At 36.7% G+C, this 22,919-nt stretch overlaps 3 protein-coding genes across 8 annotated transcripts; 1 reads left to right on the top strand and 2 right to left on the bottom strand.

Annotated features, from left to right (window-relative positions):
• Positions 1-7,119: 7,119 nt before the first annotated feature.
• On the top strand, positions 7,120-10,931 carry LOC133307649 (protein PHOTOSYSTEM I ASSEMBLY 2, chloroplastic). Of its 2 annotated transcripts, XR_009751069.1 has the most exons (5): positions 7,120-7,328; positions 7,484-7,543; positions 8,124-8,170; positions 8,286-8,430; positions 10,702-10,931. XR_009751069.1 is itself a non-coding variant. In XM_061508194.1 (4 exons), the coding sequence occupies exons 1-4, from the start codon at positions 7,191-7,193 to the stop codon at positions 8,371-8,373; spliced, it is 333 nt and encodes a 110-aa protein (XP_061364178.1). In that variant the 5' UTR covers positions 7,121-7,190; the 3' UTR covers positions 8,374-8,518. The 2 variants fall into 2 exon arrangements, 1 of the variants encoding a protein (XP_061364178.1); XM_061508194.1 differs by lacking the exon at positions 10,702-10,931 and having other exon boundaries at positions 7,121-7,328; positions 8,286-8,518.
• Positions 10,121-13,421, bottom strand: LOC133307648 (photosynthetic NDH subunit of lumenal location 5, chloroplastic-like). Its single transcript, XM_061508193.1, has 5 exons — positions 13,282-13,421; positions 12,787-13,191; positions 12,660-12,714; positions 11,498-11,583; positions 10,121-10,471 (listed from the first exon to the last, which is right to left on the bottom strand). The coding sequence occupies exons 1-5, from the start codon at positions 13,315-13,317 to the stop codon at positions 10,319-10,321; spliced, it is 735 nt and encodes a 244-aa protein (XP_061364177.1). The 5' UTR covers positions 13,318-13,421; the 3' UTR covers positions 10,121-10,318.
• A 500-nt stretch (positions 13,422-13,921) lies between these two features.
• Positions 13,922-19,614, bottom strand: LOC133307651 (uncharacterized). 5 transcript variants are annotated; one of them, XM_061508200.1, is made up of 10 exons: positions 19,373-19,614; positions 19,091-19,263; positions 18,851-19,009; positions 18,604-18,753; positions 17,623-17,766; positions 15,874-16,030; positions 15,360-15,532; positions 14,735-14,808; positions 14,335-14,482; positions 13,922-14,223 (listed from the first exon to the last, which is right to left on the bottom strand). In XM_061508200.1, the coding sequence occupies exons 1-9, from the start codon at positions 19,581-19,583 to the stop codon at positions 14,368-14,370; spliced, it is 1,356 nt and encodes a 451-aa protein (XP_061364184.1). In that variant the 5' UTR covers positions 19,584-19,614; the 3' UTR covers positions 13,922-14,223; positions 14,335-14,367. The 5 variants fall into 5 exon arrangements, with proteins under 5 accessions (XP_061364184.1, XP_061364180.1, XP_061364183.1 ...); XM_061508196.1 differs by having other exon boundaries at positions 14,380-14,482; XM_061508199.1 differs by having other exon boundaries at positions 14,335-14,504; positions 14,753-14,808.
• Positions 19,615-22,919: the final 3,305 nt, after the last annotated feature.

Here is a 22,919-nt window from a genome sequence, read left to right as displayed (position 1 = left end):
CTTTGCTTCCTTTCTTTCAACTTTAAATACTTTCCGCTGGGAATGGGTCTATAGGGATTACGGTAATGGATAATAATAATAATAATAATAAATATTAACAAAATTTGAAAACAACGCCAGGCCACAACTGTCATCCCAACGCGCGATTTGCTACCTTATTAGCCAACCATTTTTATTTTTTATTTTTATTTTTACAAATATTTCAATCGGTTCATTGCTTCGCAACTAATCCGATTCGGGACGGGTCCAGGATTAAGACTTTAAACCTTCTCAAAGATAGTACTGAAAAGATTCGAACACATGTTCTCACCCCATCCAATTCCAGTATATTTGTATTATGAGTACATCAAATATGCAAGTTTAAGAAAAAAAATATTAATGTATTTTAATGATTTTATTTTCTTTTTATATCATATATTTGTTGGGTTTCCTCCTTCAATGCTAAGCCCAAGTCCATTTGAGGGGTTTCCTAAAAACCCTAACCCTAATTTCCACCTCCTCTATATATACTCATTAGTTGAGGGTGGATGCTAGGTCAGATTTGAGAAGAACAAATTTGAGAGAAAAATTATTTGATTGTTTGAGTAAAGCTTTATGCTTTGCATTTGAGAGATCTCTAGAGAGAGTTTGAGTGAAACATCTCTAGGGTAGTTTGATTATCACCATTGTTGGAGAGGTTGAGTTAACCACCACATTGGTGTATTTGATTATTTGTAACCATTATTTTCATAGTGGATTTCTGATCTGGACTAGGTCCCGTGGGTTTTTACTTCTTCATTGGAGAAGGTTTTCCCACGTTAAATCTGGTTGTGTTCTTCTTCTCTCTCTCCTGTTTTCGTTTTGATTTTTCCGCTGCGCTGCCTGACCTGGTGAAGTTCAGGCTGAGGTATTGCCGAGATCTGAGATCAGGATCTTGTTGATTGACTTCCGCACAAAGGCCCCTGAGCCGAGCTAGAGGGAACCGAGTTTTTCCAACTGTGGTATCAGAGCCCGAGTTCGACGGGTTCTGAGGGAAACGAGATGAAGACCAGTGGCATAACTCATGATGGAGATATGTTTAAGTTGACCGCAGACAACTTCACTTATTGGAGACCGATGATGGAAGATCATCTCTCCTGCAAAGATCTACATGAGCCCATTATCCTTGATGAGAGACTGGCAGGCAAAACAGATAAGGAGTGGGAGATCCTGAGTCGGAAGGCGGTAGCCACGATCAGGAAATATATTGATAAAAGCCTCTTTGAGCACGTGTCCGAATTCACGAACGCGTATGAGTTGTGGACGAAATTAGAGTCCATGATTCAGAAGAAGACTCCCAGGAACAAAGCACATCTGGTTCGCCGACTTGTTAAGCTTGAATACAAGGACGGCATGAGCATGATTGAACACCTGAACACCTACAAAGGTATTGCGAATCAGCTGTCAAAGGCTGATATGAAAATTGATGAAGAATTGCAGGCATTGCTGCTGTTGAGCTCGCTGCCAGAAAGCTGGGATACTCTGGTGGTGACCCTGAATAACTCGACTCCAGATGGAAAATTGAAGATGGATGTCGTGACAGACAGCCTCCTGGGCGAAGAATCTAGGAGAAGAGAACGAGGTACTTCGAGTACGTCTGAGGCCAAAGTTGCTGAGAACAAAGGGAAATCTTACTCCCGTGGTAGAAGTAAGAGCCGCGGTAGAGGTCGTGATAGACGAGAAAAGTCCAGAGGTCGGTCAAAGCCGAAATATGAGTTGAAGTGTTTCTACTGTGGAAAGACAGGCCATAAGAAGCCAGACTGCTGGACCCTTCAGAATGATGAGAAGAACGGCTCTGTGAAGCCGGATCAGATTATTCCCAAGAAAAGGGAAGAAAAGAGCACCACTGCGGTGGCTGCAAATCCTGATGCCGAGATATTCCTCCTTGGTGATGATAATTATTTGAATGTTGCATATGATGACTGCACCTGGATTGTTGACTCTGGTGCCTCCTTCCACGTTACTCCACACAAAGGTTTTTTCTCCTCTTATCGAGGTGGTGATTTTGGAGTCGTGAAGATGGGAAATCAAGTGACCAGCAAGATTGTTGGTGTCGGTGATGTAACTCTGACCACAGATGTCGGATGCCGACTTGTGTTGAAAGATGTGAGGCATGTTCCTGACATGCGTTTGAACCTAATCTCGGTAGGCAAGCTTGATGATGCCGGGTTAGTGAACTACTTTGGTAGTGTGAGATGGAAGCTGGCCAAGGGAAACTTGGTCGTGGCCCGAGGTAAGAAGGAAGGCTCCTTGTACGTGATGCAAGGAAAAATCAATGGCGGAGAAGCCAATTCTGTTCGAGATGAACCTAGCTTGGAGCTATGGCACAAGCGCCTCGGCCACATGAGCGAGAAAGGGCTACAGATCCTAAACAAGAAAGGATTACTGACCGGGTTGAAAGGCCAAGCGTTGGAGAGTTGCACGCACTGCCTAGCTGGAAAGCAGCACCAGGTTTCTTTTGTGAGACCGGATCAACCAAGACGACGCAAGTATATTCTTGACCTCGTCCATACTGATGTCTGCTCCATGTCGGAAAGATCCCTTGGAGGAGCTCAGTACTTTGTTTCATTTATTGATGACCATTCCCGCAAAGTGTGGGTATATTTGTTGAAGTCTAAAGACCAGGTACTCCAATCCTTTAAAGAATTCCATGCTATGGTTGAAAGGGAGACTGGCAAGAAATTAAAGGTGGTCCGATCTGATAATGGTGGTGAGTATTGCGGCCCATTTGATGCATACTGCAGAGCGGCCGGGATTCGACTTGAGAAGACGCCCCCTAAGACACCTCAGCTGAATGGACTGGCTGAGAGGATGAACAGAACAATTGAAGAGAAGGTACGAAGCATGATATCCAATGTCGGGTTACTGAAATCATTCTGGGGAGAAGCCGTCAAAACTGCCTCTCACCATCACGGCCACTTGAAGGAGAAATTCCAGAAGAAGTCTGGACAGGTCGGAAAGCGGCCTATAATCAACTGAAAGTGTTTGGATGCCGAGCTTTCGTGCATATCCCTAAAGATGAAAGGGCCAAACTTGATGCGAAGACAAAAGAATGCATCTATCTTGGTTCGCCAAGATGTGAGTTCGGGTTCCGACTTTGGGATCCAATCAATAAGAAGATCGTGAGAAGTCGAGATGTGATCTTTCATGAGCATGAGAACATTCATGACATCTCGAAGCCCAAAGTCAGAGTTACTGTCAGACGAGAAGAACCCATCCCTCCTGTCTGAGATGAAGCAGGGGGAGAAAATCAAGAAAATGAAGAAAATGATGATCAGCAACAAGCTGAAGATGAACAAGACACTGAGGTCCGAGTTGATGATGAGATTCGGGATGAAAATGATGAACCGGGTTCTCAAGCTGAAGAACAGCCGAGATATCCAACTCGAGAAAGAAGACCCTCTACGATATACCCATCTGATGAATACACCGTAGTTGCTGAAGACGGTGAGCCTCAGAGTTATGATGAGGCTGTGACGAGCTCAGAGAAAGAAGAATGGGAAAAGGCAATGCAATACGAGATGAAGTCTCTGCACGAGAATCAGACTTTTGAGCTGACTGAGTTGCCTAAAGGAAGATGAGCTCTGAGGAATAAATGGGTCTACAAGATTAAGAATGAAGAGAACGGGCAAAAATCGAGATACAAAGCCCGGATTGTAGTGAAAGGCTGCAATCAGAAAAAAGGAGTTGATTTTGAGGAGATTTTTTCTCCTGTGGTGAAAATGACCTCGGTCCGAACCGTGTTAGCCATGGCGGCTTCGATGGACCTCGAGGTAGAACAAATGGACGTGAAGACGACATTTCTTCACGGTGATTTAGAAGAAGAAATATATATAGAGCAACCTGAAGGATTCCAAGCTCCAGACCAAGAAGACTTGGTATGTCGATTGAAGAAGAGCCTCTATGGCTTGAAGCAAGCACCTCGGCAGTGGTACAAGAAGTTTGAATCATTCATGACTGATCACAAGTTTGAGAAGACTGAAGCCGACCACTGCGTATTTATGAAGAGGTATGAGGCCGGAGATTTTCTGATTTTGTTGTTATATGTTGACGATATGCTTATTGTAGGGAAAGATAAATCGAGGATAGCCGCCCTGAAGAAGGCGTTGAGCTCGTCCTTCGCAATGAAGGACCTCGGCCCTACAAAGCAGATTCTCGGAATAAAGATTATCCGAGATAGACAGAAGAAGCTACTGTGGCTGAGTCAAGAGAAATATATTGAGAAGATTTTGAAGAGATTCAACATGGACAAAGCCAAAACAGTGAGCACCCCCCTTGCCGGACACATAAAGCTGAACCAGAAGCAATGTCCGAGATCTGATGAAGACAAAGATGAGATGATGAAGGTCCCTTACCAATCTGCCGTCGGAAGCTTGATGTATGCAATGGTTTGCACTAGACCCGACTTGGCGTATGCTGTTGGAATGGTAAGCCGGTATTTGTCAAACCCCGGCAAAGAGCACTGGGAAGCAGTGAAATGGATCTTCAAGTACCTCCGAGGTACGACCGACTTATGTCTCAGATTTGGAGAAGGCAAAGCCGAGTTGCAAGGCTACTCGGATTCTGATTTAGGGGGAGACGCCGACTCGAGGAAGTCGACTACAGGATATACGATGAGATTTGCCGGAGGAGCTGTCTCTTGGCAATCAAGACTTCAGAAATGTGTTGCACTATCGACAACTGAGGCTGAGTACATTGCCGCTACTGAGGCAAGCAAAAAGATGCTGTGGATGAAGAAGTTCCTTATGGAACTCGGCCATGACCAAGACAAGTACGAGCTGGGTTGTGACAATCAAAGCGCAATCCATCTTGCGAAGAATTCGACCTATCACTCCCGCACCGGGATGTGGTGGAAGGTGGAAAGCTCGAACTCGTCAAGGTGCACACTGAACAAAATTGGTCCGACATGATGACAAAGCCGGTTCCAGCAAGAAAATTTGAAGACTGCTGTGAAGGAGCCGGGTTGATGCTGAAGCCGACGCATTGAAGTCAGAGGGGGAGATTTGTTGGGCTTCCTCCTTCAATGCTAAGCCCAAGCCCATTTGAGGGGTTTCCTAAAAACCCTAACCCTAATTTCCACCTCCTCTATATATACTCATTAGTTGAGGGTGGAGGCTAGGTCAGATTTGAGAAGAACAAATTTGAGAGAAAAAATTATTTGATTGTTTGAGTAAAGCTTTATGCTTTGCATTTGAGAGATCTCTAGAGAGAGTTTGAGTGAAACATCTCTAGGGTAGTTTGATTATCACCATTGTTGGAGAGGTTGAGTTAACCACCACATTGGTGTATTTGATTATTTGTAACCATTATTTTCATAGTGAATTTCTGATCTGGACTAGGTCCCGTGGGTTTTTACTTCTTCATTGGAGAAGGTTTTCTCACGTTAAATCTGGTTGTGTTCTTCTTCTCTCTCTCTCCTGTTTTCGTTTTGATTTTTCCGCTGCGCTGTCTGACCTGGTGAAGTTCAGGTTGAGGTATTGCCGAGATCCGAGATCAGGATCTTGTTGATTGACTTCCGCACAAAGGTCCCTGAGCCGAGCTAGAGGGAACCGAGTTTTCCCAACAATATTTTATTAAAATACTTTATATCATGTTATAGAAAAAATGTTAATTTCATAAATAAAATTTTTATCACTTCAACTTTTTTTTGGAAAAAATAATATTTTTTATATAATAATGACTCTGAAATTTAAACTTATAAGTTATAACTTCACCTAAATTATTCTAACCTCACTTTTTTTAGTAAAATCGCGAGTATTAAACACATTTTATATACGATTTTAATTTTTAATATTAATTTTATGAATTATACACGAGTGATGGTTGCAAGCCACATGTATAACTACTATAAGTCAATTTAGATTCAAAATACCAGGCATCCTGGATGTCTTCCAAAAAGTAGAGAAAGATCAGTGTTTTAAAATCCATCCCATTTTGGGATAGATTCCACCGAGTCATTGACCCTTTCTCTATTTGAGAATTAGGATCAGCAGTTAGACCTTGCATGCATGTTGCCCAGCATGCATGTTGACCCTTTTGCCTTTCAAATAGTTGAACACATGACTCCCGAGATAGAAGGGTCATTGCTTTTTTAAACAAAAAAATTTACACACGAAAAAAAAACACCTTTTGGTGTCAAAAAATAAAAATAAAACAAAAATTCGTTATTGCTTAGATTTAAAACTAAATCTGAAATCTGAATCCTTCTTCTTCTCTTCCGATATTCTCTCCAACATCCAGACTCGATCTCTCTGATCCGGTGATCTCCTCTGTCGTGATGGTGGTTCCTCCTATCATCTTTGGTCTTCTCTCTCTCTCTCTCTCCTCCGCCTTGTTGATTCTTCTCTCCCTACTATTGATTCGTCATACCGTAGGTGCATAAGAAGGACAATGAGGGTCTGAGTTGGATGATATAACTTTTCATTAACTCTATTGGAATATGTGTTTTATACTTTGATAGTTTGATACTTTCATTAGCTTATGTAATATTGACTTGTGGATGTAATCAGTTGAATTATGTTAATTATATTTTGAATATTTGATGATTGGTGGCTTGATTTTTTGAATTTTTCATGTAGGATATACATTAATATTTTTTAAGGGAAAAATATTTGTCATTTTAAAGGATATAATTTTGTATCATTTTATATCCTAACCGTTGATTTCTTTCCAACGGTTGGGATTTATTCGGTCAAATTTATTAATTAATTAGTAATTCACAATAAAATCTATTAAATCCTAATTGTTGATTGTCAGAAATCAACGATTAACATCTAAAATGACATAAAGTTAGATCTTTTAAAGAGACAAATATTTTTTTTTCATTTTTTAATGTATAAAATTGGGTCGAAGAAGTAACTCCATGATACCGAGTTGAACCTGTGACCCTTACCTCGGCCAAATCAATAGTTAGGCCGAATTTTTAAACACCGATTTTAATTGCTATATTAGTACTCATACCGTTACATCTTAAAAAAAATGATCTATGCCATTTATTTTAGTTAGAATTATAATTTTCAATTTAAAAATGAGAGAGAAAAGAAAAGAAGAGAAAAAGAAAAAAGAAGCACCACACATATTCGAGAGAAGGGAGAAAACAAAAAAACAAAAAACTGTTTGTTATGAATTATCCATTTGTTCCAAGAGAAGCGATACACGAGTGAACAGGAAAAATGTCCCATAGCTCTGTTTTCTGCAACCGCTTGGCGCCTCGACCTCCACTTGAGCCAAGCATGCACCAGAGTCGAAGACAGAGCACCATCACTGCTTTTGCTACAAAATCTGGAGGTGGAGGATTTTCATTTAATTCGGTGTGTTCTTGAGCTCATGAAACTATAATTAATCAAGAGGCCCTGCAATTTCTGGATTCACAAATTAAATCCAATTCAGAATAAGTTATCTGTTTGAATCACAATATAGCATGCCTTTCAGACCTTACTCCATATTGACTTTATGCTATCTGCAGATACTGAAAAGTTGTGGAACATGTGAAGGAAAAGGGGCCATCGAATGTCCAGGATGTAAGGTGCTGGTGCTATCCTTTAAGCCTGTTCCGTCCTTGCCTAATTGGATTATGTATTTATTTATTTTTATGTCTCTTTCCCTCATTTAGTTAGATATTCAACTTATATACATATTATTACTATAATTAAACCTTAGTACATATGCAGTCTCTTTCCGGCTAGGACTAATGGTGTCTCTAAATCTCCCCTGAAAGGATCGTTGTAGATTCAACCTACTTATTTATTTATTTAAAGTAAGCGAGCAAGTTTCTAAATTTAATCGATGCTTTATGCCATTTCACTTGAAAAGATGAAAAGATTGTTGTTAGTAGCTCTCTCTCTCTCTCTCTCTCTATATATATATATATATATATATATATATATATATATATATATATATGTATACATCAAGTGAAAACTTTGTGTTTAATCTATTCTTGATTTTATCCATCTTATTATTAACGAGTAAGCTAGCATCTTTTTATATTTATTTTATTTTGGTATTTGAGCTAGCATATTTATTTGCAAGGTGCTTATGGAGAGTACTATTTCCTTATTGTTAGAAAGCTTTTAAAAGCTGGTTGTTATTTTCGAGTGTAACAGGGGACGGGTAAGAATAAAAAGAATGGAAATATATTTGAACGCTGGAAGTAAGTTCTTCTCCCTTGCATTCTTTGTACCGCATCGCATGTATATATATGAATTGTATGCCATTTTATTTCCCTCGTTTAAAATCAGCTTCTGACATGCATCTATTGGTCTTAGATGTTTTGACTGCCAAGGATTTGGACTAAAGAGTTGCCCCAGCTGCGGAAAGGGCGGGTTAACACCAGAACAAAGAGGAGAAAGATAGGAGCTTCAAACCAAGCAATGTTCTCTCAATTGCGTGTGGAATTTTAAAAAGTCTAGTGTGAGAATATATACTTAAATACCTATTTTGCATTAAAACGTTTAAATGAATTAACAAACTTATTTTTAAATGAGTCAATGCACTATATAAATTATATTTTACAAAAAAAAAAAAACAGAAACTAGTTTACTATATAAAAAATTAAAGTGGGAAAATGCATTAAGTAGTTAGAAGGTAGGCAAGGGCCTTGGGGGATAAGTTAGCAGCCCAGAATTAATGATGGGTTTGTTGTTGCAAAAATGCACCCACTTTGATTATTTTCCTCGCATTATCATTATTCTTCATATCCATCCCCGCAACCCTCATCCTCCAAGCTTGGCTGGCCTTTTCTTCGCTCTTAAATTAATTCAAAGCGTTTTCCTGCAATCTTATTCCTTTCCTTTCCTCTCCTTTCAATCACAATTGATGATCATCCAACTTATCCGTCAAGCTGTTCCAACTTCTCAAATCAAAGTGTTCATCCTCAACCATGAAAGAAAAGAGATCTCTAAAAAGGCCTTTTATCCTTAGCAACCCTTTTGCCGGTAACACTGTTAAAGACTGTTCTAACTTATCCCTAGAAATTAAGCGCTTTTTGATTCATTATTGAATTATCCCTAGATTATGACTAGTTCTATTTAGGACCTGCTAACGCATATCGAGAGAGAATTTAAAGAAAGGAGTGCTTTCTTTACAATCCCATTAGCATTATAAACAATTTAAACAAACAGGTCGTGATTTAAATGAACAATATAGAACAGTTGTAAGTAACTACAATAAAAAGCACGAGCGTCGAGCTTTTACGGTGCAGTTTTTTTTTTTAGTATAACTTACATCCTCCTCAATAAATTTAATCATCCAAAGGACCAAAAGCTCGAGCACAAACCAGAATTTCCCACAATAAAAAACCCTTATACGAGAAGGGATTTTGAATCGATTTAAAACGAACAGCTATTGATCATTTATATGACCAAAAATAAAAATCCCTTTTTCTTAGGATTCTAACTGATTCTATACACCACGTTGAAATCTCAAGCTACTTTGATCCAATTGGGTACCCCCCACTCTTTAATATTTACGTGAAAATTGTAATAGAGAAAATGGATAAAAGTCGGAATTTATCGTGATAAAGTTAGCATTTAGAACATTAGTATTCTTCAATTCTTATATATAGCATCTTCCATAAAACAAAGCCTGAAGCCTGAAATCATGCATCGACTGTCAAAATGGGAGAAAATCTGAAGTTTTAAGTTTCAATTTCGTTGGCCACATTGGAGGTGCAAACACTAGGTAGGAAGAGGAGCATACGAGACAAATAGCAATGCGAAAGACGAACCTCTAAGATCAGCATCACAACCCAAACTTAAAGACTAGGGAACTAGTGCCAAATGAGCAAGATGCTTTCAAATTTAAAAATACTCTAAATCAGGATCACCATACATAATTTAATGTAAGGATATCCTCAGAAATAGAGGAATTTCGTTCCAAAAATTCTATGACATTCTTGAAGGGTAAAAAAAATGTAATCTCATTTAACTCAGATGAAGTCTAAACACAATTCACTTGCAATGATATTAAATTTGATCATAAAAATTGTAAAAGACTCCAACAATTCCCTCACCATCCAATCCCACAATGGAAACTGCACTTTGGCTTAAGGATGTCATTCAGATTGGGTATGAAATTTTCTAACTCGTCACACACCAACTCAAACAAAAATTCAACTAGTATACAGAGGGCTGCTAAAAGTTTGTAGGATTAGTATGAATATAAAGAGGTACTGAACTCATTTCAGAATAGTCAAACAAAAATTTCCAGAAAGCAGGAGTTTTTTTATTTTATTTTTTTTCCTCCTCAGCAGCAAGAAACAAATTAGAAACCATGACCAACAAAATGCACAAGAACCACATCAAGCAATTGGAAGCTCACCAGAGTCACTTATAACCACCTTCTTTCTAGGACGGTCACCCCGATCTGTCTCCTGTGACTCGATCAACCTAACAATGTCCATGCCTTCCAAAACTTGGCCAAACACAACATGCCTCTGATCCAGCCATGGTGTCTGCAAATTCATCATACAAGTGGATTATGTCAAAACCAAGGAACATTAACAATTTCCTCTTAGTTTACTAGATATTATGTTTTTTTAACTTTTCATCATAAATCTTAATCAATATTAGTTGTAGATGGCATGTGGTACTTTAATTACAATCTAATTTAAAATTGCTGTCTTTTATATTTGATATTTTCACATATGAATATGGAGTAAAAAGTCTTATCAATATTGTACAGAAAAATGTGCCAAAAAAAAAAAGAGATGAGATGTAGCGGCCCATGAGATTAATATGGTCCAGAAGCTAGGCACAAGGTACAGGGTAGCAGCAGACCCAATAGGATCAGGGGGAGGCTGAACTACTTGGATGAGTACCAGACTTATACCAGGAGCCCACGAAGCTAGAATATGCCAAGTTTACCTTCTTCTTCTTTTTCTTTTACGATAGTACTTAGTTATTTTTAATTGTTTGAGTAATTTTAGTTTGATTATGATCAAGTAAAAACTCTTGTCAGTAGTATATATGGAACGATTAGTAATGAAATGGGCATGAAGAAGCTATGACTTCCTCTTCCCACTCGTCTCCACCTGCTCTCTCTCTCCCTCTGCAACTTTACTCCCTTTAAACCCTAATACCATTTCCCATCTCTGATTTCCTGCTAATCTCCCTACATGAGCTAAGGTACACTGAAGATCAGGCTCATTTAACATGCATGCAGAAAAGTTCCCAATGAAGTTAAAAGTGGATACCAGTTGCACAACAAACATGTCATTTTTAAATAGGCAGGAATCTAAAATGTCAAAACAAACATCGAATCAGGAATATTGCATATTTCTCATTCAATCAAAGCATTTCGGCTCTTAAATCATCTTTTTTTCTCCCTCCTCCTCTTGATGAGGTGGCCAGCTGTTTTTTTCCGCGAGGATGGGGAAGGGTTAAAATGCTGCTGTCTCTTCACTTCTCTAACCCCAAGCTTAGTGGATTTTGCCCAGAACAAACATGGACAATTACAAGTATAAAGAACAGGAACATACCTTCACAGTGCATATGAAAAACTGACTCCCATTTGTGTTGGGGCCTGCATTTGCCATGCTAACAACTCCTGGTCCAGTATGAGACACTACAGATATTCTACATATCAGCATTATATTTGCAATATTACTTCAGCTGAATATTCAGTATGCAATACTGTTGAGAAATATAGTCTCACATTGGTTGTATGGACAACTAATGTGAGGTTTATAAGGCCTTGGGCACTCCCACCCTTAGAGCTAGCTTTTGGGGTGGTGACCTCAAGATTCTTAACATGGTATCAGAGCAATCGAAATCTCACCGCCTCCCACTTTCTTTGTAGTGGAATTTCCATATGTAGGTGGGCTTGTATGTTGTCCACCCTTCAAGCCCAGTGGGCTCTCGTGGGACTAGCTTTTGGGGTGGTGACCTCAAGGTTCTTAACATGGTATCAGAGCGTTCGAAATCTCACCGCCTCCCACTTTCTTTGTAGTGGAATTTCCACATGTAGGTGGGAGTGCCCAAGGTCTTATAAACCTCACATTAGTTGCCCATACAACCAATGTGGGACTATATTTCTCAATAAATACGAGGGTAAAAAAAAATGCAGAAATCTTACACAAAATTTAAGCACCTAAAATGTTTGACTGGTATTTATTTAATAATTGCCAACCAGAAATGAATGCAAGTGAAACATCCTGGAGAGGTTATGGAATGTTTTCAGCAGCAATCCTTTCCTTATTTAAATTATTAAATGGTAATAGTTTCCTTTAATACACTTCAAACGACAACATCCAGATTGCTGAAAACACAGCCCGTTTGGATGAACTTAAATAAAAAAATACTTTTAAATATCTATTTTCAAAAGTTTAAGCTATTTTTGCATTTGGATCAATATCTAAAAGCACTTTTAAATAATAAACAGTATTTTAACTTTTTTTTTAAAGGCCAGAAATCTAGGCTTTTAAAAAAAGCATTTTTTTGACTTTTTTTAATGACTTTTGCTTCTTTTCTTTTTTTTTCAAAGCTACATCCAAACACAGCGTAGGTTGAATTAAAAGGAAAAAAGAAAAAAAAAACCCTAAATTCGTGAGTTGAATTAAAAGGCACAATCTTTAGTTATATATGAATGTAGGGAACATGTTGAAAGAAGCGAGGAGAGGTGGAGGTGAGGGTTAAACTCACGATTAAAATTCTCGTCCTTGAAAGTACGACCATATATACTTTTGCCTCCAGTCCCCTGCAGTAAATAATAATGAGAAGAAAGAAAAATGGGAAAAAGTATGTGAATAGTGAATAGTGAAGTACGGACATTTCCTTTGTCAAAATCTCCTGCTTGAATCATGAAATCCTTGATAACGCGATGGAAGGTGGAGCCCTTGTATCCAAAGCCCTTCTCTCCTGTACAAAGGGCACGGAAGTTCTCTGCTGTTTGGGGCACATCATCACCGTACAATCCAATCACAATCCGACCCGCAAGCTTCCCAACTGGATTTCCAATACTGATGTCAAGGTATACTTTGTTTGTCACTTTTGACTGTACAACTCCTTCTTCCAATGACTCCGAACTCCCCCGCACCACTACCCTTCTTTTCATTCTCGCATTCCCATTCACACTCACACTCACACTCACACGCCCCTGAGGAAACCCCACCCTAAACATAGGGTTAGGGTTCAAAGCTCCCATTTTCATGATTCTGCTTTCTCGAACATTTGACTGAACAAACAAACACACAATTACAATCACAATCACAATCCATGATGAATATTCATTTCAACTTCAACCCAAAATGAAAAAACTAATTACCAGTGTTGGTGTTGTAAGTGTAAATGCAGCCGCCATCAGCCTCACCAGACACAGTCCACAGCAGGAGTACCTGGATATTAACACTCGAGCATTCTCCCACGGTTTATCTCAATTCTCAAAACTCGTACGGAATCATCCTGAAATTACTATACTATCCCCCGTATTGATATTTATTCATATAAATATGATATTGATATGTCATAAGTCAGCTGCTCTCATATCTATGAAAAAAAAAAAAATAAGAGAATGAAAATAAATTATTATTTTTCCACCAAGACATCGGCCAGTTGGCATTAAGTCAGCTGCTCTCATATCTATGGAAAAAAAGGGGAATAATCAATAAATGATTATTTTTTTGTATAATCAGAAAATCAATTTTAAAAGTTGTTTTCTACCTCACAAGTCACAAATTCATTCTTCTAGAAATATTTAGAATTTTGCTCCTCTTATACAAATTAGAATTAAAATGACTATTTAATGCACGTATTGATATCTTTTTCTTTTCTTTTTTCTTTTGGCCATCGTTTATTGAGATTTTTAACAATCAAAATATAGTTAAAAAAATTGAACAATCGTCATGGTTAGTGGAATCATCCCAGGCCACTGTTAGGTAATTTTAGAGAGAGGAATTAATATGAATATTGGGTACTTTGGATGCTAATATTGGTTTATTTTACATGGATATGCCAACGCAACACGGTCACTCGTGCACTCTAGCCCAATGTCATAGGCCATCAAGCAGCTGACACTTCTCGAAGACAAGTTCATTAGATTTTGGCTAACAGTATTATACGTTATCACTGGTATTACATCAAATGCTCATCGTAGACTACACTTACGACGAAACAACAATCAAATGACGTTCATTCTAGTTGGTAATACTATGCCTGCCCTCTTCAGAAGTTCAACAGAAGCCTGTTGTGCCTTCAAAATAACTTCTTCCTGTCATGGACAATACAAATTAAACTTGCGGTCACAGTGAAAACAGGCAAAAGATGCTATTTAGCTACTAGGAACTTAAAACTAGGTTGAAAGATATATTCCTGGAATTACACTTTCAAGCCTCTCACACGGAAGAAAAATTCTTCAATGAAATACCTCGTCCACATTTATAATCTTCTTGTTCTTCATTATCCATTGGCCATTGCACATGACAGAGACCACATTTTCTGTTCGCATGCAATATACTAAGCTGGAAATGCTGCACATTGGTTGAACAGTAACTGTATCAAATTAAAAAAAAAAAATTGGGATGGCACGATGGTAAAGAAAGCTGAATGCAGCCGGCCAAGTTGCAAGAAGAAAAGGAACTTCCACTTCATAGCCAAATAATTGCTTTATATAATGCATGAGAAAGCATAATCATCATACAGTTTCATACATACACAAATATAATAGTCATCTAATTCAAAAATAAGTCATCAAAAATAAGTATTTGACCAAAAGTACCAACCAAGTAATGGGTTCGTACCAGTCATGAACAGGAACCATAGACCAAGACGAAGGATTGACTACAACAATGTCAGCCTACCAAATGACAAGTACAAACACTGTCAGCTTCTGTAGCAAGCAATAGCAAAAAAATGTTATATGTCCTCATCTACAGAAGATGTGGTCTAGAAAAGAAAGATATTGCAGATGACCAGGAAAGCAAGCAAACGATTGGCCCACATTTATCAAATTGATTGCAATAGGTTTTACACAAGTTATTTTTTCTTACATGGTTTTGGTTGAATTTTCACCTTAGGTCCATATGATCTTGAAAATTTTTGCTATTTTACTTTCACTGCTCTTCAGAGTTCTTGGACACAACGAAATTTCTTAATTGCCTAAAGATATCAAGTTTTTCATGTTTCAATTGTACTTTATGCACAATAAAATACAACGGGGATCAAATATGATGAACTATCCTGCTTCCGAACACCATATGTGTCTGCTTTGAATTCAAATCTCTATAGTACATGCTGTGTACAACAAAGAGGTATTCTCATGTTTAGTCCTAGTTAAAAGGGATAGAGTAAAGCATGAAAATAATTACAATGAGAAGGGAAACCTAAATAATCTGAACCAATACCAACCTTTTTCCCAACCTCAAGAGAACCTAGTTCATCATCCCATAGTACCGACTTGGCACCATTAACTGTAACCATTCTAAGAATAGTATCGGCAGGCAATGCTGTTGGGTCTGTAGTTCCATTAGCATAAACTTCCCGTCCTTTGTTAATTAGAGAAGCTAGGTACATCTCGTCAACTGCAAATATAATTTATTAATGAATTTTTCCAGCCAGAAAACTGTAGCAAGCATTTTAAAAAGAGTGTACTGCCCAGTATTTTCCGCCCAAGACTGCAAGACATGAGACTCCCACCACTGCAGTCTGGGGAGGGTTTGATGTACATAGCTTTACATGGTCCTATCCCACATGAACGGATAGGTTGTTTCCATGGTCGATTTAATAATGTATTGAAAACAAAAAACTCTTCCCATAAAAAACCAAATTTGCATACATGATCCAACAAATATAGGTTTGCTGAATAAAGGAAAATTAAAAAAACAAGCAAGAAACAATTCAAAAGTTTAGATTTAAAATGAACCAATGCTCATGCGGTTGTTTGATGGGGCCCCATCAGTTCCCAAGGAGACACAGATGCCAGCATCAAGCATCTCCCTCACAGGTGCGAATCCGAGCATTCGCATTGCAGAAGCAGGACAGTGAGACACTTTGACACCTGCCCTTGAAAGAAGAGATATCTGAAAAATGAAAATGCAATAATAATTACTGTTCTTCACACTATTAATTCACGGTGCCACAGAATTTTTAAATATAGCCTAGGAAATGTTAGTGTATCCCTGGTATGTATTGATACTTTCCCTTTTGCCTCTTCATTGCCCATTTTTTGGCCTCACTTTTTTAGCCCTGGTTAGTTTATTTTGGTGAAGCTTTACAATTTTACTGGTTAAGGTACACACCTGACACCCCAAGAAGCTTTGCTTATTCTTCTACTCCATCGATTCTCTTCTATCACTCTTTTTAAAAAAGTGTGTTGGTTCTTTTTTGTAAAGAACCAATTCAACCCAAAAAAGCTTAAGCTTTTAGGTGAGAGCCTCTTTAATGGTTTATATTATACTCTAACACGCCCCCTCACAAGAGAGCCTATTGAGCTTAAAAGGTGGATGATGCATCAGACCCAGCCTACCTGTGCTAAGAAATTCCACAAAGAAAATGTGAGGCGGTGAGGATCGAACTCGGGACACGAGGCTCTGATACTATGTAAAGAACCAATTCAACCCAAAAGCTTAAGGTTTTAGATGAGGGCATCTTTAATGATTTATATTATACTCTAACATTTTTTGTCTCCGGCTTTACAAAATCTATGAAGCATTAATTTCTTCTAACTTTACCCTTGTTATTAATAAGGGAAAGAGAGGATTAATATTGTGATTATTTTATTAAAAGGTAATTCAGTCAAATGTAATTATTTTTTCTTATCAAGCAATTGAATGGCTTTCTTAATTCTTGCAAAATAACCTTAAAGACAACATAGAATGGAGGGAGTATAGTGTATAGACTATTAACTAAAATTTAAAGCTAAAGGAAAATGCCAGAGGAGTCAAAGTCACACGTTGAAGCATGCTGCAGCTTCAAGGGAAAGAAAAAAAAGAATGCAATGAGCCAATGACGAGAAAGAAAGAGCCATGTTTCAGAGGTTGAAAATATATGTCCATAAAACCCATACTTAGTTGCACCCAAAGAAAAATAAATGAGGAGGGAGTAAGGAACATAATATCAGTAGTTATCAACAAGAAAAACCGCATTACTGAATCAACCATATCTACAAATTGTGGTTAGAAAAGTTGCCATATTTAAGTGGTGAGACCATTTATTATTGATGGCTCTGTGACAAGTGGGTCCAGGTCCAGCAATTCAAAGAAGCCCAGAGGAATTAGTGAGGGAAGGAATGAGTTAGTTAGAGAAGAGAGAGAAAATGCCTAACGGATTGGTGGCATGTAGGATATGGGTGTGTGTGACGTTAGGGGTTTTTCATGGAGAATCTCTTGCAAAAGGTGGGTTCGGGAATTGGAGGAGCTGGTGACTGTCCTTCGGGTAGTGTTTGTTAGCATTTGCTTTCCTGTAAGGCTGTTTTCAGCCAATAGACTCTCTCTGTTTCAGTAATTTGGTGGCTGTAAGGAGCTATGTCTCCAACGGTCTCCAACGTTTTTCATTAATTCAGTCTTATTTTGATTTGGGTTCCATCAATTATCAATAAGAAACAGCAAAAATTTCATAACTGAACAAGTTTTGTTGAAAGGGTATAATCAAGGTTATACAGGAAAAAATTTACCTCATTATTATCAACCCAAACTGAGTGAGCTGCTAACAGATTGTTTTGAAGGAAATCTATCTTCTCCAAGTATGTAACAGTTCCATGATTTATTTTGTGAATATCCATGACTAGTTGGTTCTCATATGGTATCTCTGCAACGTGCTAACAATTTTGCAAATTCAACTCAATTTGTTTCAAATATCAACAGACAGGTTTACATGTGAATTATAATCTAATAAATGTATTGAAACCAAACAAAAGTCTTATATTAAATTTAAGAATATATGGGGGGTGGGGGGAAGGCAACGTCAAAAAGTATGTAATAAGTATACCTAATTATGCTTTAACAAGCAGTAATTCAAGTTAAGATTCCAAAATCTTATCATTTACTAACATAGAATGCATAAAACAGAAATATCAGATGAAAACATAGGCTGGTATGTAGTGCACTGACTAGTTTAACACCCCATATCCTATTTTTCGAGAATGAAGTACGAAGAACGGGTAATAATTAGAACTCCTCCTGCCCCCATTATATAGGCAACCCCCCAAACTGCTTTGGATCTCCTATTCTGTATGATTTAAACAAAGAACAAAATTGCTAATCTACAATTATATGAACCAATAGTCCAATACTAAAAACTGGATTTAGTCACAAGTCAAACGAGGAAGGGGAAGAAAAATAAGCGGGGACAAGGAGACTGGTAAAAAAAGGAGGAACATTTAAAACACCTGGGTGTTTTATAGTTAGCTTCTGCTCTCGAAAATAGAAGAAAGAGGAGTTCGATCAAAAGCTTGACCAATTTCACCAAAAAGACGTAAATTTGAAGCAGATTAAATTGGGACAATTAGTGGAATTTAATTTTTAATTATGAGATTAAGTAGAGAAGTTACAGAAGGAAGTCTAGGATATGTATGTTTGATTGTATTGTAGAAAAACACGGTGGTCAATGGAAGGGGGAGGAGAGAGATGAGTATTGAGCAGCATAGCATGCATACCATATGTATTCCAGTATTGAGTTGTCTGGCAGCATCTCTTGTCTCAAGAAGCAAGCGATCGGTAGAATTCATGATTTGCCTAATTCCGAACCAGACTCTGATGCGCCCTTGGGCTGTATTGTGGTGCTTCTCATAATTGTCCTTTTGAGACTGCTCAGTTTAGAAAGAAGAAAGAAAGAGAGACCAAAATAATTAATAAAGTGGTGAAATGAGTTGGATCGGATGGGAGGGAGAGGGAGAGAGTGACCTGAAGGCAATCATGAGTAGTTCGAGTGGCCCAGGATGATGGCAAACCATGGCCAGAATCCATGGTTGACTGGGTTAAACAAGCACGCAAACCCAGTAAGTCGACTGCTCTAGCCATCCCAGAAACATGTTGGCCACCAGCTTCAGCAAAACAGGTTACCTGAAAGTGAAAGTGAATTTTGAATTTGAATTTGAATTTGATTTTGAAATAGAAGAGAAGAGAAGAGAATAGACGACGTACACCAGAGTGAATGAGTTCGATCCCACAAAGCAAAGTAGAGAGGTAAGAATCGTGTGCTGTCATGTTGGATTCGTAAGGCCAAATGCGGTGATGCAACCATGTCATTAAGTCAACATCATCAGCTATGCCTCTAGCTAGTTGTTGGGAACTATGAACGTGGCTGTTAATCAATCCTAATATTTCATTTATTAATTACCAATTAGCAGTTAGTTAGCAGTGGATTATTCAAAACAAAATTCAAGAAATGAGTAACCAGAGTAGAGTAACTGTAACTGAACTGACCAGGGAGCAAGATATGGCCGGTGAGATCGAGAACGTGGTCGGCAACATGAGCAAACTCAGCAAGAATATGGTGAGATTGGCCAATGGCTTTGATTTTATCTTGTTCGATCACGATGCCGCCATCCCTAAACACTCGTTTTTCCTCGTCCATCGTTACGATCATACCACCGTGCAGCACACTCACCAACTTCCTCTCTTTCTCTCCCTCCATCACTGCCTCCCTTTTCTTTCTCTCACTCCAAATCTCCATAAACAAACGCCAATTTCAAAGTAAGGTTATGTTGGGTAATTTAAATTACCCCATTTTAAAATGGGATATATTTTTCTTATGTTGTAGGAAAAGAATTATCTCATGTTGTAGAGATAAAAGTATAAGTGGGACCCACATGTAAGAGGAGAGAGAGAAAAAAATAGTGGGACCCAACCCATTTTTGTGTGTGTAGGAGAGATGTTTATCTCATGTAAAATGAGATAAACATAACCCTTTTAAAATCTTTAAATAATGTTGTCAAATGTAGATGCTCATTTTATAATGCTAAATTAAACTACTGATTCTACCGCGAGCTAAACTAGTAATTAAGGATTGATCATCATCATATCATATATTTTTTTTTTTTTTTGTAAATTCATATCATATATTTTCATTAAAAAGTAACAGAGAAAAGCATAGGAGATTTTCTTTGAAGATTGCTTAAATTCTTTTAACACAAATATATATAGAGTGATTTGGGTTTTTTATTTTAATTTTATACATTACTAAATTAATTTAATTTTACTTACTTTTTTATTTTATGTGCTTTTAATATTCATTCAATTGCAATAAGTCATTTTTAATATTTTGTAGGCATCTTTTAATTGGGAAATTTTTCTTTTATCCTATCACAACTCGTCTGCATAGAAAATATAATTAAAATATTATGAATTTCCTGATATATTATTGACTTTCAAATTTGATTGTCTCTTATGAGGTATATTAAGAAAATATAATATAAAATTATTAATCGAGTTGTTCTTGAAATAATTTTTTACCTATAACACCATCAGTTATCATGGTAAGGAGAGGAAGGAAACGGGGTTGTGATGGAATGAGAGTGCATGAAAACGTTTTGAATTAATTTCAGAGCAAAGAAAAGGCCAGACAAGTTTGGAGGATGAGGGTTCATCGCCATCTCAATTATTTAACGGAGAAGTTTTTTTTATGCGTTTTTCTTTTTCATTTAATTAGAAAAAGGGAAAATATAGATGTAAAAATATGGCCTGTGGCCAAAAGTCAACCCAAGAAAAATCTATTTAATTAAATAGATCACACTTTACGTCTTCTAAAATGCAGTGGTGTTCCCACCAACACCATCTGAGGAGGGGTATAATTATCGTAATTTTTGGATTCACACCCGAATTCTGGATCAGTCTCATAGGTGACTCAAATAGTTGAACCCGTGGGGATACCTGAGGTTCTGATTCGCCTCAAAGAAGTAATTAGGATCAGTTTCCAACAACAACAAAATGCAGTTGTTAACGGGTCGAGTCGACCCAAGCTTTGGTCTTAAAATGTTAAGTCTGTTTATATGTGTCAGCCTGGTCAAGTCTGTTATCCGTTATGAATATAATTATCGGCATATGGCCTAACTTATTCATAAAAATTGAAAGCCTTATTTAGCCTGTTTAAAAAAATAAGACAATAAAAATTTATCTAAACAGAATGTACAATCAACAACACTAACAATTTCATAAATATATATTCATAAATTCAATGTATATCCAAACAACATAATATAGAACAAAATCATTCAAAAAATCTGTTTAACCAATAAAATGTGGTGAAATGGATTGAGGAGAGAGATGAGCTATTACAAGTAATATAAAAAATATAAAATAAAAATAAAAATTAATATAATAGTTCAGCCTGAGAGGCTCTAAGGCCCAGCTTTTAAATTGAAGCATGATACTTTTTTATTAAACGAGCTTTTATATAAATTCAAGTCTGGTTCCAATAACCAATTTTAAGCATATAAGCTCTTAGGCCTTCACGAGCCGAGCGAAAGACCCCCGGTTCGTTTATCAACTTTACCTTTAAGTTTGACAAATATACCTGTTTAGACATATATATGTAGAATAATATTTTAATATCCATGCAATTTTATAAATAAAGTTTTTAACAAAAATATAGGGAAAAGTGTTTGTCATTTTAAATGACATAAAATTATGTCATTTTAAGAGAGAGACAGACACAGAAAAAAATTTATTTAAATTTTAAATTAAAAAAAACCACCCACTTTTTTTCTTCCGTAATTTTCGTTTATATATGTCAATTTCTAAAAATAAGGCCATCATCGTAAGATAATTTTTCTCGGATGACGGAGCCATGAAACCTTCAATTTCATTACGCAATATCGGAAAGAATAATCACTAAAATATAGTTTTTAAAAAATTTATCAGTTCAAGTGTCATAGTTTGACCATTTTTGTTATGTGTGCCTAACAAATATAAGTGTAAATAGATTGGATTGGGTTGAGTTTTAATTTAAAGACGTTAGATTTGTATAAAATATTTTAGTTGTGGTCTAATCTGTTAATCTTATATAGGCTCAGATTATAAGTTTAATCTGACCTATATTTAAAAAATCAAAATTTTGGTCTAGACCTATACAATAATATCATTTCATTATTTAAAATGATTAAAATAAAATTTATTTATTTTATTTAAAATAAATAATATAATATAATATAATATATGTTGGCATGTAAGTTTATGGGTCTGGTATGAAAAAAAAAAATGCTTTATAAATAGATTTTTTTTTAAGTCTGAGCCTTTTTAATTTGACTATATATAATAGGTCAAATCTGACTTAATATAGGCTGAGTCGTAAGCTCCTATTAAATTAGCCTATCCATTTACACCCTAGTAACAAATATGGCACATGTGAAAGTATCATATTTATAAGCCCCATATAACTAAAAATGATAAGAGAATAATTAAATTATATCACTTTAATAATTAATTTTAAAATTATATTTATTTAAAAAAAAATTAAAACTATATTAAATTGTTTAGTTTTTTTTTTATACAAATGAAAATAAACATATAACCTAATAAAATTTACACAAACCCCTCACTACTATGTCAATCATAATGACTCATTAAATTGTTTCGTTAACCCGCGATAGCTTATGTTGTGCATCGCTCAAGGCCCGATCCCGATCAGTTGTGTAGCAAGCCCATTATTCATTCTTGGTTGCTAACTAACCATGTTGCAACAATTTTTTTTTTTTCACAATCTATTTTTTTTCGCTTGTTTATTGAAAAGAAAACCAATCTGCAATCTCCATCATACAAGGAAGGATCCTCTTAATTTTTTTTTTCATTTTTACAATTTAAACTCGAAATCTCTATTTAAGTCATTCTTCGCAATCTCAATTTTCTGTTCCAAATTTCTTTAATGCTTTTTCTACTAGAATGTGTTTTTTTTTTTCTCTTTTAATATGGATTCTATAGGCATGTTTGATTATAGGGAAAACTTCATTTTCACCCATTATAGTTTTGTGAATTA

Source organism: Gastrolobium bilobum, unplaced genomic scaffold (assembly GCF_033153095.1).
Source record: "Gastrolobium bilobum isolate Gb01-03AN ecotype WA unplaced genomic scaffold, APGP_CSIRO_Gbil_v1 utg11686, whole genome shotgun sequence".
In the NCBI taxonomy this organism is placed as follows: Eukaryota; Viridiplantae; Streptophyta; class Magnoliopsida; order Fabales; family Fabaceae; genus Gastrolobium; species Gastrolobium bilobum.
This window is presented reverse-complemented; position numbering and strand designations above follow the sequence as displayed.

Coding starts and splice junctions, on each gene's coding strand:
- LOC133307649 (XM_061508194.1), top strand. CDS start 7,191: ATGTCCCATAGCTCTGTTTTCTGCAACCGCTTGGCGCCTCGACCTCCA. Junction 7,544..8,123: donor TCGAATGTCCAGGATGTAAG/GTGCTGGTGCTA, acceptor CGAGTGTAACAG/GGGACGGGTAAGAATAAAAA. Junction 8,171..8,285: donor AATATATTTGAACGCTGGAA/GTAAGTTCTTCT, acceptor TATTGGTCTTAG/ATGTTTTGACTGCCAAGGAT.
- LOC133307648 (XM_061508193.1), bottom strand. CDS start 13,317: ATGGCGGCTGCATTTACACTTACAACACCAACACTG. Junction 13,192..13,281: donor CACTTACAACACCAACACTG/GTAATTAGTTTT, acceptor TTGTTTGTTCAG/TCAAATGTTCGAGAAAGCAG. Junction 11,584..12,659: donor CAAGGACGAGAATTTTAATC/GTGAGTTTAACC, acceptor GAATATCTGTAG/TGTCTCATACTGGACCAGGA.
- LOC133307651 (XM_061508196.1), bottom strand. CDS start 19,583: ATGGAGGGAGAGAAAGAGAGGAAGTTGGTGAGTGTGCTGCACGGTGGT. Junction 19,264..19,372: donor CGGCCATATCTTGCTCCCTG/GTCAGTTCAGTT, acceptor ATGAAATATTAG/GATTGATTAACAGCCACGTT. Junction 15,533..15,873: donor AAACAACCGCATGAGCATTG/GTTCATTTTAAA, acceptor TTATATTTGCAG/TTGACGAGATGTACCTAGCT.